Source organism: Ictalurus punctatus, chromosome 15 (assembly GCF_001660625.3).
Source record: "Ictalurus punctatus breed USDA103 chromosome 15, Coco_2.0, whole genome shotgun sequence".
In the NCBI taxonomy this organism is placed as follows: Eukaryota; Metazoa; Chordata; class Actinopteri; order Siluriformes; family Ictaluridae; genus Ictalurus; species Ictalurus punctatus.
In genome coordinates this window covers 13,538,643-13,557,770 of record NC_030430.2, presented here as the reverse complement: position 1 = coordinate 13,557,770, position 19,128 = coordinate 13,538,643, and the positions used below count along the sequence as shown (strand labels likewise).

The 19,128-nt window shown below is 38.1% G+C and overlaps 1 protein-coding gene across 1 annotated transcript in view; it reads right to left on the bottom strand.

Annotated features, from left to right (window-relative positions):
- Positions 1-2,245: 2,245 nt before the first annotated feature.
- ntsr1 (neurotensin receptor 1 (high affinity)) overlaps positions 2,246-19,128 on the bottom strand; it is a 28,432-nt gene continuing 11,549 nt past the window's right edge. Inside the window, exons 2-4 of the mRNA XM_017486554.3 lie at positions 14,190-14,391; positions 4,378-4,462; positions 2,246-2,569 (exon numbers count right to left, since the gene is read on the bottom strand). Coding sequence (XP_017342043.1) covers positions 2,320-2,569; positions 4,378-4,462; positions 14,190-14,391 — 537 coding nt within the window. The 3' untranslated portion in view covers positions 2,246-2,319. The remainder of the gene's footprint in view (positions 2,570-4,377; positions 4,463-14,189; positions 14,392-19,128) is intronic.

Below are 19,128 nucleotides of genomic sequence, written 5' to 3'. Positions count from 1 at the left end.
TCTTGTGCATCATCTTTAAAAGAGGCTTCCTTCTGGGACGATAGCCATGCAGACCAATTTGATGCAGTGTGTGGCATATGGTCTGAGCACTGACAGGCTGACCCCCCACCCCTTCAACCTCTGCAGCAAAGCTGGCGGCACTCAAACATCTATTTCCCAAACACAACCTCTGGATATGACACTGAAATCGTGCACTCAACGTCTTTGGTCGACCATGGCGAAGCCTGTTCTGAATGGAACCTGTCCTGTTAAACCACTGTATGGTCTTGGCCACCGTGCTGCAGCTCAGTGCCAGGGTCTTGGTAATCTTCTTATAGCTTAGGTCATCTTTATGTAGAGCAACAATTCTTTTTTTCAGATCCTCAGAGAGTTCTTGGCCATGAGGTGCCATGTTGAACTTCCAGTGACCAGTATGAGGGAGTGTGAGAGCGATGATGCCAAATTTAACACACCTGCTCCCCATTCACACCTGAGACCTTGTAACACTAACAAGTCACACGACACCGGGGAGGGAAAATTGCTAATTGGGCCCAATTTTGACATTTTCACTTAGGGGTGTACTCACTTTTGTTGCCAGCGGTTTATACATTAATGGCTGTGTGTTGAGTTATTTTGAGGGAACAGCAAATTTACACTGTTACACAAGCTGTACACTCACTACTTTACATTGTAGCAAAGTGTCATTTCTTCAGTGTTGTCATATGAAAAAAGATAATCAAATATTTACAAAAATGTGAGGGGTGTACTCACTTTTGTGAGATACTGTATATTTTGCGAATGGATTACTTACCGCTGATTGGACGACACATCTGTTTATCAAGATATACAGGAAGTAAGAAGTTGTAAACAACTTTGTTTCTTGTACATTAGTGAACTCCTGTGTTTACTTTAAGCCATTTTTTGTCCATAAAGTTTTATTTAAAGTTTCGCTATGGATTTGTCCTTATGTTTTCTGACTTTGACTTTCCGCATTTGTCGTTGTGTTTTTTGACTTGTTAATTTGTTTTTAGATTTGCCCTTGTGTTTATAATTTGTTGTTTTGTTTTTGGATTTGTTATTTTGTTCTTGTATTTGTGATTTGTTTTGCACTTCTTGGCCACCATAAGAGACAAACAGACACAGTGATACTTTCAGTACAAAGCCAAACACACAAACACACACACACGAAGCATGCTCTCATATCCTACTGATACTTTTCCTTCTTTTTTCTAATCTATCAGTACTTAAACAAGGAACAATATTTGACTTATCACAGTGTCAATCTCTGTCTCTTGCCTTGTACTTTGTCCACATCAAGGCCTCTCACCTTGCCTCATTCATTGTACACTCTAATTCTAACATAAAACATGCCCTAGACAGACCATGTTTCCATTTTAATGATAGCTCCCTTCTTTGCCACACATGTCACTTTTGTCCATTACTGGAATAATTCCATATTATTTTAGGTTAATATTTAATAAACATGTTGCAACAGAGACTTGTTACACTGCTCTCTGCAGCATTCCCTGTGCATAGCACAGATTCAATAAAGGAGGACATTAAGTTAAAATATGATGTCCACAATAATCTACCTGTCACACCATGGATTTTAAGTGACCAACAGCTGAACTGCTGAGGAATATCTTTATTGTCCTTAATTCTCTTTTTTTCCCTGTCACAAAGCAACAGAGCATTGAGCCACACAGAATTGCCTAGAATTGAGTCAGCTGAAATGTGGCTGCAGTAAAGTCACTGGAACTGTAGGATTTTCCTTTGTTAGATGTTCTCAGTTTAAAGTCTCAGTGCCGCATTATTAACCATGTTGTTTTAAAAACATATTTAGTCTGCTTTAAATGTGCTTTGGGATGTGATTTCTAATGGGCCATTTTAAATGTTTTTAGAGTGAGACAATAACTCCACACAGTGGCCAGAGCAAATTTCAAGGATCTTTTTCAACTTCTATATAATGCTTCCACAAATCTTCTAGAAGAAATAGGGACAAAAAATTAAGAATAAACAGTATAAATATACAGTACTAAATGCCCCCTCCCCTTTTTTTGTTGCACAGCAAGCTTTTGTGTCTTGGAATTAAAACATATATAGAACTGGATGTTATTTTACATCGTACAAATATTTTACAGTTATGCAGTATAGTGTACAGTACACACAGTATTTGCACAATGTTTTTAAAACTGAACTATCAATACATGTCAAGTTATCTTATCATGTGTATGTTTAGTTCTGCAACAATGCTGCTAGCCAACATTCTTGGCTCTTTCTTCTAGCCACTAAGGCTCTCCCATTGAGAACACTCACTTTTAGATGGGCTTTTGCCATTGATCAGTAGACAGTCTCTTTAATGACATTGGTAGAGAAAGTATGGTTACTGCAGATGCTGACTGAGTGCCTGGTGAGCATGCGTTTTTGCTTCTTACGTCGACATGGCAGACAGAAATTGTGCATAGTGGAGAAAAAGATCTGGCGGTAGTTTGTTGAGACGAGGTTGTACAGGACAGGGTTGATTGCTGAGCTCACATAGAACAGCACGTTGGTGACCATGTAGAAATAGTGGTAGAAGTCAAAGAGAGTGCTATGACACAGCGAATGAGAGAAACAGACAGACAATTACTCTGATTAATCTACACATAAATGTGTTTGTGCCATTACTGTTCATGTACTATTAAAGTTTTTCATTGGTAAACCTAAAACATTTGTCAAGAATATCCAAGAACAACATTTATAACAATTTGGAACATCACTGGTTTAAATTTTTGTAAGCTTTATTTTTCCATCTCCAGTGAAAATCACACTCAAACACACTCAGTCAGTATAATAAAACCATGGATATTAAGAAAAGACTGCATATAGGATTTTTTTTCTGTCATTTTCCAGCTTTCACAAATTTTGATAAAAAAACTTCAGTTATAAACTGTACTTGCTCAGATTCAAAAAATCAAATTCAGTTTACAAAAAAATGCAAGTTCAGCATCTGCGCTATTTGGGAATAGGATTAGGCAACTGAGCCTTGGATTCATGAAGATGCATTTTTTCAAACCGAATTTTCCTGGCTGTGTCCTATATATTTTTTTCAATGTCCTACACCTTAACTTGCCTCAGCAGTTGTGGTGCTGAGGCAACATGCACTTGTGCACAAGTGCACATGCACTTTTGGTGCATGCTACCACAAATATAGACAAACATAGATCTCTAGCCTTATTTTCAAACTGGCTGAGTTTGCATTCAGACAAAAATCTGTCTCTTCTCTCTAGTGTCTTGTACATCACAGCATAGTTGTGCCAAATGAGCTTCTAATAGATGTATCTGCTGTTTTGAGTTGGATGAATGAAACAGCCAGACTCCAATTCATTTTATTCTAAAGAGAGACTGGTTTTAAAAAATCCAAATGAGATTAAAGTACAATGGCACTCTAACATCTTGTACTTTAAAGAACTTCTGACCCATACTAAATATACTTTAGGCATTAGAAATTTATGGCCCGTCTTAAATCAAACTCATTGTGCTTTCTCTGAAAACATCTCTACATCAGAACTAGTTCACTCAGTCTAATAACACAGAGGAAAATAAAAACTGCTCACTGAAAATGTCAAAATAAATCCAAGTATGTGCTGACATTGATTAAAACCAGTAATTTTGCTTGGATCCACCAAATGATCCACATTAGTGTGCAGCGGGAGGAGGTGATGTGATGTATAGCTTGCTCTCATGCCCAAGCTGTCTTCAGTGGAACACTCCAGTAATGGATGAGCGGAAACCCTAAACAGCATTCAGGAATTATATTCCAGCTCCTAAAATACTGTAAAACTAAAACTAACATACACCTGTTAGCTACCCTTCAATTCATTCAGAGCTCACAGTGCCTGTCACAGAAATGCCAGAAAGCAGATGATTCACAGCCCTGAGGCTGTCATCTTCTGGAGAAATAGATGAGCGTCCTAAACCCATGTATGTGGAGGCCTGTAATGAACTCATGAGGCATTATACAATAGATGAATATAGCTTAGTGCATGTTTGGTGTTCAGAGAAAAACACTGTATCTATGTGTGACTATGAAAGTAAATAACCCCCTGCTGTATAAGAGATTTTCTGGTTGGGCCCTGCTGATTCTATTTGTTTTGAAGATGCCTCAGGGCACTTTTTGGTTTAACCCTAAGTCATAAAGAATCCATTCCTTGCGACATAGACTGTTACAAACAACCCCTGACCTTAAGAAGGGCTTTAAAAGTAAACATGCTCATATCTGCTCCATATATCTGATCATGTAGTTATGGTTTTCATTGCTGATACAATCAGCAGTCCTGATAACTCGGCAGTCCTTCAAGATGTTTATGATGTAAATTTTCAAACAAAATGTTCAGTGCGGAGCCATAAAATACTCACTCAGTCCAGTCATTCACATAACAGTACATCAGTCGACGGGCATGATAGGGCAGCCAGCAGACCACAAAAGCAATAACTACAGCTCCTAGAAAGAAAAATGTACGTTTAAACAAAGTTAGTTATTATTTATTATAGAACTTTGCTGGCACATGTGAAACACTCATTATGTATATTCTTATTGCTGAAAAAATTATCATCATCAGGAATGGTAAATTAATTTAATGGCACTGCATCTATTTGCCTATCCTAGCTACCTGAATGGCATGCTCATCTCATGCATTTCTTTATGGCCAATGTTTTATGCAAAGCAAATACTTTTGCTTCATAGGGCTAATGGAGATCATAATAATGATGTCCAGACTGTTATTTTAAATCAACTCCAAAAACAGAGACATCATGCTGTTTTTCCTGTTTCTGTGAATCATCTGCTAAATAATGAAAATATAAATATCATGGCCTTTCTGCAATGTTTATATTCATGATTTGGACTGATAAATTTTTATTTGTTCTTTTGGTTGTGTATGTGGCACAGGATGTGTATGTGGTTCATAATGGAATATTTAGTCAGGATATTCCTCACCTACAGTATGAATACAATTCTGGGTTAAAAAGATTATGAGAATCCTGGGATTAGCAACATAATACTGCAAATTACATCCACTGCGAATGTGAAGTAAATACAGCAGAAGGCTCATATTAAGCCTCATGTGCTATTTGACCTTGAGAGACAAAGCAAGTCTACACATGTCATGATACTTTCACCTGTCTTGACTGCCTCCTTTAGATATATAACATGTCATATATCCAGATCAATAGCTATGGCTAATGTGACAAGTAATGTTACATTGTCCAATGACACATTATTTACACTGATACTATATGTACAATTTACATATTAGTATACATAAACAGTATAGTATACTGTACATATTTATTAATTATATAATACATACCCCCCCCCCCCCCCCCCCATTTTTTTCACATATTATTTTTTCAGTACACAGTACTCACTGCATACACACATCTTTTCACTGTTCATCTTTGGGTATTTTTCAGAACATAATCTTTTGTACATATACTGTTGCACATATGACTTTTTTCCATCTCATACAGCACCTTTTAAAATACTGTCCATATTTTCAATGTACATATTCAGAATATGATTCAGAATACTGATTTTGAAAATGTCATATGAAATTCAATTAAGAACACTCCAACATATCTGACCTTCTATATTGGGCACTAAATCCTTTCTTTAAAGAACATCAGAGCCATATTAAATATACATTTTATGTATTAGCTCATACTACTACTACTACCACTACTACTACTACTACTAATAAACTCTTCTAAGTGCATCTTACATCAAGTTCATTGTGCTTTCTACAGCTCTTAAAACATATCTACATTCCTCATCAGAACTAGTTCACGCAGCCTAATAACACAGAATAATAAAAACGGCTCACTGCAAATGCAAAAATAAACCCAAGTATGTGCTGGCACTGATAAAAATGGTGTCTTTCTATACAAATCTGTCTCACTGTCTCTTACCATTTTTATGAGGCAAATAGCTCAGAGCATAATGCATGCAAATAAACATCCAGATCAGGTCAAACACTCACTGTAATCTTTTATTCTTTTTTTTCTGCTTATTTTTCCAACGGATATTACATTTCCAGACACAAAGAGGGCTAGCTTGTTTTGAGAGGTTTTCATGCATACCCCATGCCTATCCAGTGCCGTTGTTGAAATTTAGTAGTGTTTGGGGGACAATAGACAGTTTCTTTATGAATAGCTGGGTTTCATGATATATTATTCCAAATAAGTCCACTACAGTTCCAGGTTGTAATACCAAAAAATGAAGAAAATCTCAACATGGTGATTATTTTATTTGAACTAATGGACAGAAGGAAATTCAGCATGAATGTCTAGATGTTTTCTCTTGGACTTCCAGCCATGTACAGCTGTGGCATTGTAGGCATTCAAATTCACTCAGTTGTAGGAAAACCTCATACCAAAATAAGTATTTTTTAGACCCCATAATCATCATCTATCTGTTGCAGTCATTTGTAATTATTAACTGATAAGCAAAATATACTCTTATGCACCTTCCTTTTGTCATTTAATATGACAAGCTAGAGCAAAGAAACAAATGTTTTTGTTCAATTCTACCCTTGCCACTTTGCTGAATTTGCTCAGTTTCAGCATGTAGTCATCATTTAACATGACAGAAATCTAAAGGGATTGACTGAACTGTAACTCCACGTGTGATGCTTCCATCTCTCTGTTGATGCTCTCATTTATCTCATTTATCCACTGAAAAAAGTAACTTAAGTAATTAAATTGAAATGCATAATTCATAGAGGTCATAGAGGTGAAACTTAATTAACTCCTCAACGCTCATTTCTGGAACAACCTCTAAAGCAAAGCAATTCAACTATTGAGCATTAAATATTAATACATTCTCATTGGATTATGCAAAATAATTATGTTCTCCTTTGGCTCAATAGTCACCGTGTCTACATTGACACTGATGTCAAAATAGTGAGATCAGTGTCTTCATGTTGTATGATTAGTGTCAATATTTGAGGAATGATTACAGTGTGGTTGAGCGTTTAAAGACCATTTAAATTGGTCTTGTCCATTTGTGTACTTCAGAATCACATTCATTCAGTAGGTTACTTGGCATTAAATAGATAAACATAACATGAATAATTCATAAATCACTTATACATTAGCTTTCTGTTAAAATAGAACAAGGATATTCAAACTAAATGGATTGGATTGTGGTGCTTTGTAGCAATCTTATTAGCATGTGAAAGGGACTTAAGACAGTGCTCTCTCTCTCTCTCTCTCTCTCTCTCTCTCTCTCTCTGTGTTTGCCACTTTGCTTTACTTGTATGCCTGTGTAGTTGTTCATTTCTTTGTCCATGTCCATCTCTGTGCTGGAAATAGCTTGGAGCTATGTAACCATTTCAGCCCAAAACCCTCTCTGTCTCTTCAGGTTGCTCAACTTGCTTTCGATACATCTTTGGTCATAGCATATAGCGGTTAGGAAAAATATATTTAAAATGGCTAATCAGTTCAAAGGTTCAAAGGACAGCTGAAACATATGTATAGTTAATGTACTGAATTAAATACCCTAGTGGGATTTGAGAAGGAAGCACATTGGTGCATACTATGAAAGACTTTTAAAACGTAAAACTATTTCTTTACTCTGTACATGTGTATATCAAGCTTCACTATGTCCTCTTCCTGAGATTTAGGGATCTCTTTTCAGTACCCTAAGTAAGTGCCTACGTTGGAACCAGTTCAATTCTGGGAGCAAATACTTCTCCAGAGAGCCTTTGGCTTACCTTGTCCGATCAAAGAACTCAGGCTTTTACTCGGCTTTTATATAAGCTGAATTCAATTTAGGGAAATGTTCAATTAATGGAGAAGGATAAAAACGTCTCTAGAACTTTTTGACCCAGAAAAAAGGCAAGTCTTCTCCATGGATTGCCTGTAATTACAAGCTGTCACTGGCTTTCAGATTTACATTGCTGTGGATCAGTGCATCTGCTAGATGGCAAAGCTGGGAAATCTGTGTGGCAGTATAATCTATGACCTCTGATTGTCAGGGTAATGTTTTTGCAGGAAATTAAACAGCACTTAGCCAATGGCATTCAGTGACCCCACAGAAACCGATAATTTCTGCAGATTTATAGGAATAATTAATCAAACTTATTATGTAGGTCAACATATGATTTATATATGTAAATTGTGTATATGTGTGTGTGTTTGTGTGGTATTCTGGGAAAACCCTTCACATGGTCAAATCTCGGCATTTTATATTATATGTAATTTTGAAAACTGCAGGTGCTTCTGAAATTAAATGTTTATTTTTTGGATGTATAACAAACACAAGTAAAGTTACAACATTTCACAGCTTTAAAACAATACTGTTTTCTTTCAAAGGGAATTCAACGCTGCGTGAGCTTCAAGTTGTGAGAAGCACCCTCAAAGTCTGTGTAAAATCACGCCTATTAATAGGCCTGCCGTGGTCAGTTAATGTGGCATATCGTGTGTTGCATGATTATAAAACGGGGCCTGTAAACCATATCATCGACTCTTTTGTCTTCAGCTCAAGCTGCATGTTGGTTGTCTGTGTGACATGCCTAAAACTCATCACTGCTCTCTATTTTCAAAGGAATATATATACATTTATTTTCTGTTGCTATCCTGTGATGAGCTTTAGAGAGTTCAGAAAGTGTGTTACTCATTGCTTGCATTTTATTACAGAGGGGGAGGGACACATTTTTTGTGCGAAGGGCATGGGAGTGGAGCGTGCTATGGTGTGGCTCCCGGCTGATGTGTTTCGGAACCTCATTCCTGAGGAAGCAGAGATGAGCACTGCTCTCTCTCTCTCGCTATTTCCTCAGGATCCGACTCTCTGGTCAGCGACTTCTCCCTCCGGTACGGAGAGTCAATCCACCCTTTCTGACTTTGAGGAGCTATTGAGAAGTTGAGTGCTCCCTCACACCACAGAAAACTCTCCTTTTTCCCATGAAGTGTCTGGGGAAAACCCATGTTTCTGGGGAAAGCCATGTTTATAACCTCATGACATCGGATTATTCAGCCATCACGGGGGATAGACAGTATGGCTGTTTTGCTATACAGAAGGTGAAGGAGGCACTTGCAAGCCACCTCTCTCCATTGATAGCAACAAAATCGGGGGGCCAGCTTTGCCATCTAGGATGCAAAAGATCACCTTGGTGCTGGTTGGCAAAGCCTATGCGGCAGTGGGTCCAATTTTTGATCTGCATCATCTGAACTGTACTCATCAGACAAACATATCATTCCACAGATTCAGTTTGAAGATTTTTTTGTGATGATAGATCTAAAAAAGACATATATTCCATTGTCCAGTCACAGGAAGTTCCTGTGGTTCGCATTTGGAGGCAATGTGTATCAATATTGGTTCTTCCTTTTGCTAGCTTTATCCCCTTGCAACTTCACGAAGTGCATGGATGTCATGCTGGCTCCTTTGCAACTCCAGGGCATCTGTATGCTAAACTACCTAACCGACTGCGCTCCGGGGCTCAGGTTGAACCTCAGGGAAAGTTGCTTCTCCAGTCGAGAGCGATTTTTCTAAGGGTTATATTGGATTCAAATATGATGAGGGCATGTCTATCTCCAACACATGTAGGCAATCCTATCAACATTGAGCAAGATAATTTTAGGGCTGGGCATCCCCTTTAGTCTCTAAGGACACTGTTGGGGCTTATGGCAGCAGCAGCCAATGTCATACCATTGAGCCCATTGCACATGAGACCATTCAGTGGTGTCTAAAACCCCTGACTTTCAGCCTCCACTGAATGGTAATCCACTGAACGGTAATCAGTGTCAAGCGGTGATGCCTACGTGCTCTGAGAACATGGAGCTGTCCCCAGTTTCTAGCCTTGGGTCACTCTCTAGGGGCATCTCTTATTGCAAGATGGTAATGCCAGATGCCTCCCTCATAGTCTCTGGAGTGGCCCTCATCCAGAGGGCCTAGAAGTGTGGGCCGTACTCCTGGCAGTAAAATTCTTCTCCTCAGTTGAGAGGCCACCTCTGTGTTAGATAATACAGGGCTGGTCTCATATATCAACCACGAGGGAGGATTACGTTCATGCCCCCATTCAGGCAGGCTCAAGTAATTCTTCTCTGGCAGAGAGAAAGTTTTGTCAGCGAGTGCAATGTACATTCTGGGCAACCAGAATGTGGGGGCAGACATCCTGTAGAGGCATGGGCTGAGGGCCAGGGATTGGAGGCTCCATCCACAAGTGGGTGAGTCCATATGTCGGAGATTTGGCCAAAGGGAAATGGACATGTTTACCTTAGAGGAGACAACACGCTGCCTGCTGTGATTCACCCCTACTCCTCCCACATCAAAACAAAGGGTCAGGACTAAATGCCATGGTACACATGTAGCCAAGGTCACATCTGTATGCTTTTCCCCTGATTGCTCTGCTCCCACAGGCTCTAGCAAGAGTTTGCAAAGATCGTGCTAGTAGCACTGAATTGGTCTGCTCGATTTTGGTTATCGGAGATAATATCCCCGTTAGACATTCCCTAGGAGATTCCCATTCGCAGGGATCTACCGCCTCAAGCCAGAGGGTTGATTTATCACCCTCGGCCGGAACTATGAAAACTGTGATTCTGGCCCCTGAGGAGCACCAGTTCATAGATTCTGGCCTCTCAACTGAGTTTGAAGAGACCATGTTAAATGCTAGAGCTCCATTCACATGAAAACTATGCATTCATGGCAATTTTTTTTATCATGGTGTGAGGAACACCAGTGAGACCCAGTAAACTGTGCAATAGCTACAGTCCTGGAGTTCTTACGTGGCCACCATTTCAGCCAGCCATGCCCCTATTGATGCCCCCTGTCTGTGGGGCAACATCCTCTAACTTCGAGGTTTATGTGTGGTGTCATCAGCAAACCACGCATACCTTTCTGGGACCTTCTGTGGTCCGGGAAGGTCTGTCAGGCACCGCATTTGACACCTTAGAGTCAGCTTCAGAGAAGCTTCTGACCCTAAAGGTAGCTCTTTTGTCTGGCCTTGACATCTCTGTTGCCCTTTCCTGCCTTGACTTTGCCCCTGGATTATCAAGGGCTACCTATATCATAGGCCAGATTATTCCTAAGTGCCTACATCTGCTGCCCAGCCAGTAGTATTGCAGGATTTCTACAAGACTTTATACATATTTAAGCAGACTAAGTGCATTTACTGCTGCATTTGATAAAATGGCTTTTTACCCAATGGTATCTTTATAGGCAGCCAGCCAAGGCAAAGTTAGAAAGTAGCCCAAATAAGTAATTTCAGTAATAGGTTGTGAGTAATAAAGATATTTGGATATTCCTTGTGGAGACTAGAAATAACTGTAATATCTCTGACAATCCTTTTATTTTATGTGATTCCTCTTCTTCTTCTCTCTCCCTCTCTCTTTCTCACTACAAAAAAAAAAATAGTTTGTTGCATGCTTGAATGCTATTCAGTGTACATTACGCTGAACCAAAATGTTTTTTTTTCTTTTTTTTTTCTTATCTATTGTAGATGAACTTTGAATGCTAGATGCCTGTCTGGGTTTTTTTTGTATGGAAAGTATAGAAGCAGTGTTACATTTACATTTATTCATTTAGCAGATGTTTTTATCCAAAGCCATTTACAAATGAGGAAATACAAGCAAAGCAATATATCAAGTGGAGAACAATACAAGTAGTGCTACCTTACAGGATCTTTTTAATGTGTTCTAGAAAGCAAAGTGCGCAGAGCAGCGATGTAAGTGTCAGAGTAGGGTTTTTAAAACGTATTTATTAATTTTTTTATGATAATGTGGGGTCGGCATTTTAGGGGTTAGTTAGGTGTTCACGGAAGAGGTGGGTCTTTATATGTTTTTTGAAGATAGTGAGAGATTCTGCTGTCCGGATTGAGGTTGGACATTCATTCCACCACTAAGGGACAGTTAGTGTGAAGGCTCTGGAAAGAGATCTTGAGCCACGCCGAGAAGGCACTACTAAGCGTCAGTCATTAATCGATCGCAGATTGCGTGAGGGAATGTAAGCCTTCAGCAGAGTGTTGAGGTGGGGGGGGTGATGTTCCAGACAAGGTCTTGCACGTGAGCATCAAGGCCTTGAATTTGAAATGGGCAGCTTCAGGAAGCCAGTGGAGGGAGATGAAGAGGGGTGCAACATGGGTCCTTTTGGGCTGTTTGAAGACGAGACGTACTGCTGCATTTTGTGTCATCTGAAGGAATTTGAGAGAGCTTGGAGGCCTGAGAGTAGTGTCAAAGCACAGTCCTAACAATCTTTTCTCTCCCTCTCTCCTTGTGCCGAGCCACACACGATTTTATGGAGATACTAGAGATCCTGATCCTTTCTGCCCTCCGGACCTGCCTGATCCGTTCGGATGCCCTACCTCTGGATGGAACTCTCTTCTACTCCAATTCCACATGGACACACTCACTGTGGTTGCTGGGACTATGGTTGCTTCTAAGGCCAAACAGACTTCATATTAAACCATAGCTAACTTTCCTTTACTTTTACACTATCTGTTGTTACCCAGATGAGGATGGTTCCTCTCAAGGTGTCTTCCTCTTAACATCTTAGGGAGTTTTTCCTTGCCACTGTCACCACTGGCTTGCTCAATTTGGATAAATTTGCCCATTTAAAATCTGTAGACCGTGTTTATATGGTTCTGTAAAGCTGCTTTGAGACAATGTTCATTATAAAAAGTGCTATACAAATAACACTGAATTGAACTGAATTGAATAGTGCATTGCAGTAGTCCAATTTTGATATGACAAGAGCCTGGACTAGTAGTTGTGTAGCCTGTTCGGTGAGATAGGGTCTGAGTTTCTTGATGTTGTACAGAATGAACCTATAGGACAGTGTTCCATATAGATAGTAAAAAGCAGGGTGCTAAGGTAAAAAAAACAAAAAACGACAGTGAATCATTGAATGTCATGATGTAGGAGAATGAAGGAGCAGAGTGCAGCACAGGTGCTACAGGAGGAGATCTCACACAAATGGAGGATGGAGAGATTGAATCAGATGAATCGGCATTATTTAACAGTTCAGAAACCCCACACCAACAGCCTGAGGATCTGTACACCACAGCACAAATAAACCGCTTTTTACAACTGACCAAAGGAAAAAGGAATGTTTCACTCTCCAGCTACTTCCCCGTTAAGGAAAAATTTGTTAAGTCAGCACAAAATGGCACAAAAAATGACACTCACTTCACAGAACATACAGACTCAGAAAATGGACATCAGCAGCAAGGAAGACTCTCTGACTCTCTTTGAAACCGGGACTATGGACTTTTCTTATGGATTTATTTTAAGTGGAATTAGTATTCAGTAAGACTGAAGGGGCTTTTGGATCTATTTTTGGGTGGGAGGATGTAGGCTGGGGGGTCTGAGGGATTTTAAAACATGTAAATATATAAAGAAGTGAAATTTATACATTAAAGGAACCATAAAAAGTCAAAAACGTCTCTCTCTCTCTTCCTGTACCTGCACTCCTGTTGCCTAATGTAATGCCAGTGCCTGATCATAATACATTCTACTGCATGGCTTACCTCTCTTACCCTGGACCTGTCTGATTCATCCTGATATCTTTGCTTAGAGCACTATATGTATTTATTTGTAAATTTCAATCTGGTTTTTTGATTCTTACTGCTGATGAGTGGTTTGGCCTCTATATTTCTGCTCTCAAAGTCTTCTTCGAACGGTAGATTGTGATAACTTCACCTTTGCCCTGTGGAGGTTGTTGGTGATGTCACTGACTTGTTTTTGGGTTTTTCTTTACAACTCTCACAAGGTTTCTGTCATGGTATTTGTAATTTGCCTGTACCTTGACCCCTGCTAAGTTTCATGAGTTTTTGCCCTCAAAAATAAAGGCAAATAAAGACAAAAAAAAAACAAATTTTATGCATCTGTATCCTGCCTCTTCTAACCGCAACTTATACTGGTACAACAAAAGATTTTAACTAGTTTCTAGTTGAATGGTAATCTGATAAATAATAATAATAATAATAATAATAATAATAATAATAATAATAATAATAATAATAATATCACTTTATATTGACATAATCCAACTTATTTCAGTTATTAGATATAAAAGAATGAACCATTTGTTAAACTGACTCTGTTTCACTGACTTGCATTGTTTGATGATTTAATTATTGTTGCCTCAGCTTTTCAAAGGAGATACCACATATAGCTTTTTACAGTGTATCGCATAAGCATAATGTATGTTCCATAGACATTTGACTGTTACTTACGCAACACCATAACACCATGGCGCAATGACTGGGCACGGTTTGGCTCCACAGCAACGCTAAGCATAGTGGCATTACCACCGACAACGCAGACATGGTTGTCCTGAGCTGCCTCATGAAACATACGCAGAAGTTGACTGGCAATGATTCCATTCAGCACTGAGATCAGACCCATGGGAACAACAAATGAGAGGAATGCATTTACCTGATGGGATAGAAAACAGAAATATGATAATGAAATGGGTTCCTTGATTTGGAAAAGACATAGTTCAGTTAATCAGTCACATTAGATAGAAAGCTTACCAGAAATATTTAAATGGAGTCTGGATAAGACAAATGTGACCAAATTATGAACTCAAGTGAAGTAGCTGAGGTTGAGGAACTGTAAAAGTTCAACAAATTGCTATTTGTGGTTATAGCCTTTAAATGAAAAATCTTTTTTTTTTTTCCTGCAACCTTATTTTTGTGTGTGGTTTCCCGTGTTTCTTGGGCTAAAATATTAAGGGTTAATTATTTAGCCCACTGCTCTCCTATGACCAAAGATGGAAATAGGTGCAGCTGAGGTTGAATGCATTTTTTAATTTATTATTTATATATCTGACTCCATTTAATTATCTGACTCTAAAAGATAATCTTCTACTAAGTGCTGGAAGTATAATATCTCAGTGTTCTGATTATATTTAGCCTAAAACAGTTTCATGCTAAACATTAAAATGACATTCCATTCCGTCAGAGGCTTTTATATAGTCTATGATAAACAATTATTCTTGTTAGCTCAGAGGTTTATATTGATGTGCAAGCCTAGGCCTTTCCTATTTACTTGTCAGAGGTTTCATTTAAACGTGCAAGTATTAACCTTTTACAGTAAATTGTCAGAGATCAATTTTAACGTGTCTAACATACAACAACTTTAACTTAGGAAAATATTTCTAATAACCATATAAATACAGTCATACACTTTTAATGTAACATACTTTCTTATGGAAGAACCACTGAATATTTAAAGATAGCAATAACAAATGACTTTATTAAACAAAATCACAAAGGAATATATACATAGAATAGAGACAAAGGTAACTTATAGAAATGTTGACCAGTGTCTGACATAGGATGTGTGATGGTAATAGCATTAATGGCAAAGGTGCCTGATGTCAAAAAGACAATTCTGATGTTATAAGCCCCTTTCTTGATGTTACAAGCCAAGTCTTTTGGTTATATCAAGCATATACTTTTATACCCCTGAGCCTCCTTGAAACGTAAGTGACCAAGATACCAAATGGGAATCAAACAGTGTGTTTTATGGTGGTTTAGACCCCCAGCTGATTAGAAACTATATGTTAATTAAATTCCTGAGAATGGGTTGGCGTGATCAAAAGCAAAAACGTCCCCCATGCAAACCAGGGGTGCCAGCATGTTTGTGTGTGTGTGTGTGTGTGTGTGTGGATATTACATATATTGTAAATGTTGTTTCCTAAACCTATATGATATTTATGATATCACCACATAGGTCACCATGAAATATGGGTAAAAATTATACCAAACATGCCCTAAGGAATACTGTAATTAAACACAGTTCAGATAAACAGTTTTGGTTTACCTGGTATCTCTGAAACACATTCCTGATCATTTTAACCTTAATCAAATTACTGCCACAATTTATAAATCTCCTACATTCTGGGGACATCGTCATAGAGTTACCAAAACAAACAAAGAAACAAACACCCAATTCTAATTTAAATCATAATGTATGTGTATGTGTGTGTGTGTGTATGTCTTTGTTAATTGCTCAGTCTTGTAAGCTTGTTTTGTCCTTTTGTCTTCTTTAACTCAGATTCTGGCCAGTATTTCCTATGTATGGTTTTGGGTTACATTTTATGATTTTTGCTCTTGTCTTATGCATGGCCAGTGTGTGCAGTTGGTAGTGTTGCCTCAATACTCCAGCGACCTGGGTTCAAACCTGAGGGAGTTTTTGTGTATGTTCTCCCCATGTACGTGTGGGTTTCCTCCAGGTTCCCCGGTTCCTTCCCTCTTCCCCAAAATACACCAGTAGTTGGACTGGATGAGATAAATTCCCCCTAGGGGTGAATGATTGTGTATGTATGTGATGCACTCCAATTTACTGGTGAACCATCCAGGTTGTATTCTTGCCTCATTCCCAGTGGTGCTGGGATAAGCTCCAGATCCACCACAACTCTAACAAGGATAAAGTGGTTACTGAAAGTGATTGAGTTTGTGCCTTGTTAATTTTTCTTTGATTTATTATGGTTCTAGACTCTATTGACTGTTTTTTCTATTGATTCCATTAACTGATGTATACCATGTACAATTCCTGTACATTACAATAAGTGCTAATACCTTTTTCTACAGGGAATAATGAATATTGGGAATCATTCAAGTGTGATCCTTATTGAGGGTGAGATCCAATAAGTACTTATACTAATCCTATTTGATGTCCTGAATCATTTTTGTTTTAACTATGGAAGAGACTAGTCAACTACTTTGAATTACTGGTTGACTGACTAGTTAAAATGAATAGTCATGTAGCCCCTGACTTAATAATGGAAAGACATAACAATACATTAAAATTAAGCACAAAAGGAGTAGTGCCACAAATTGCCTTATAATAGTTTCAGTGGGGTCTTAGATAATTATTCAAGAGGACGTAGACAGAAACAAATCAAAAAGGTTAATGATACTTAAGTTGGAAAGCTACAAAAGGCATTTGGCTTTCCTTAAGCTTGATGCTTATTCCTTTACTTTTATTTTGGTTGCATATGATTTATAGATTGAGACAGAACCTCAGAGACTCCGATTCTACTCAAACGACTTCATATCACGTGTAGATGTCATTTCAGCCCTACATGCAAAGACAAATTCTGCAAAGGAGTAGCATATATGCAGGTGCACTGTATATCACATTCAAATATTAATACTCTATTTCTCGTTCATGCAGTCAATAATTTAATTATTCACTCATTCCCTCTTTCACATCTATGCCATTCCTGTGACATTTACTCCATTGATATTTCAATGATACTCAACATGGTAGCTAAGAATATGAAGGGAGGTAATTACCACACTGACTGATCCCCTGTCTCCCTCTTTTCTTTTTAGATAACATATTGGCTACAAGAGCTTAGGCGGATGACTTCAAAAGAATCATTCGGACAGCCTCCCTAATGGCTCCATCTATTGTTAACTGTCCTCTAAGTGTCTCAATAAAGTAATGTGGAGTTTAATATTAGATTTAAGCAAAACAATTCAAAGTTAACATTCAATTGCATGTTTGTATTTCCAATATAATCTAATTTCAGACAGAAAGACACTTGACTGAAAAATCTTATTTTTGCTAATGATGAATATAAACCTCTTGCCCCCCTAAGCATAATAAAGCTTACAGCTGAGTTGCATCTTCAGTTGAATGTTCAGATATATGTTCCCCAAACATCAAATGCAGACAGACTGTTGATGATCTGGTGATGTCTTATGACATTGGGCTCATACTGAATTATGAGACATGAAAGAGCAACAAACTCTGAGGACTGCACTTCATTAGCATCATCATTACCATCAGCTTCTTGGTAGGCAGCAAGCGGCACCCCAAAACATACATAATACCCATCCCGTGAGCACTTTTTACACTACTGAACACTTTGACATTTGACATCAAATGTTTGTCCACTTTTATAACTGTTCATGAAATATAGCAGAATAAGGGGTGGAAATAATCTTGTAACTAAATATATATGAAAGTTAGCGCACTATTTTTGAGCAAATGTGTAAGTGTAATTTCCCTTTACAGGTCTAATAGACAGTCCTGCTGACAGACATTTCTCCACCCATGTCTTTCTTTTGCTTTATTGTTGAATTAGAGCAATTCCAGCATTATGGATATGAAATTAATAGTCAAAACTTAAAATATAAATTCTCAAAGAATGTGTTTATTATGAGTATACTGAACCATCATTTTATATTTTCCTTAACCCCTGACAATAGAGTCCAGACATCAGAAAAATATCAGTCTATACAAATGTTTTCAATTTTAGAGAAGGGAAATATACCTGCGTTATGAACGTGACAAAAAAAAGGACACAAGTTTTTGGGAGACAACATATTTTATAGGAATTCTGTGAAATAAAATGCACAAACCAGAAGTATTAATACAGACCAATGGAGAAGGGTTGGCTTCTCAATACAACATAAAATATTACTTAACTATGGAAAAGCATAAAAAATGCTTTAAAAACTTTAATAGAGACCTCTAGTGGGTATTTAAACAACCAAAATTTGACCTCTGAGACATCAATATGGTAAGGCTTCATAAATAGTCGACTTTAAACTGTTTCCCCCCACAATCCAAAGACATGCAGGTCAGGGGAATTTGAAATACTAAATTGTCCATAGGTGTGAGTGTGAGGACAAGCAGTGTGGAGAATGGATGGATGGATGGATGGAGTTCAAATCGAAATCATGTGTCAAAATGATCGCAATATTATGTTTTGTGTCAAAATGATTGCAAGTAGTAGTAACGATTTGTTTTAACCACATCTAATACTGGCTGTCATTTGGATTCTACTTATTAAGAGGAGCAAAAAAGAAGCAGTGACACGAACTGTGTTAAACAGATGTCCAAAAAAAGGTAAGGGCATGCAGGAGAAAAAAAGCAAGGGGAAAAACACGCCAGGTGTATCCTTTACGGTAGGATGTAAGCGTTCAGCTGAGTGAACATATGTGCACGCTTGTTCATCTCTCTCTCTCTCTCTCTCTCTCTGTCTCTCTCTCTCTCTCTCCCTCAGACACACATATTTATTCAAATACTATAATAACGATAACAATGCAGTGATCTGTAAATCCTCATGGTGCTCTCGTCGTTGTTAGAATTTAATTTCTTATATGTTACTAAATAAATAAATTAATTACATTTCTAAAATGTTCCGATATA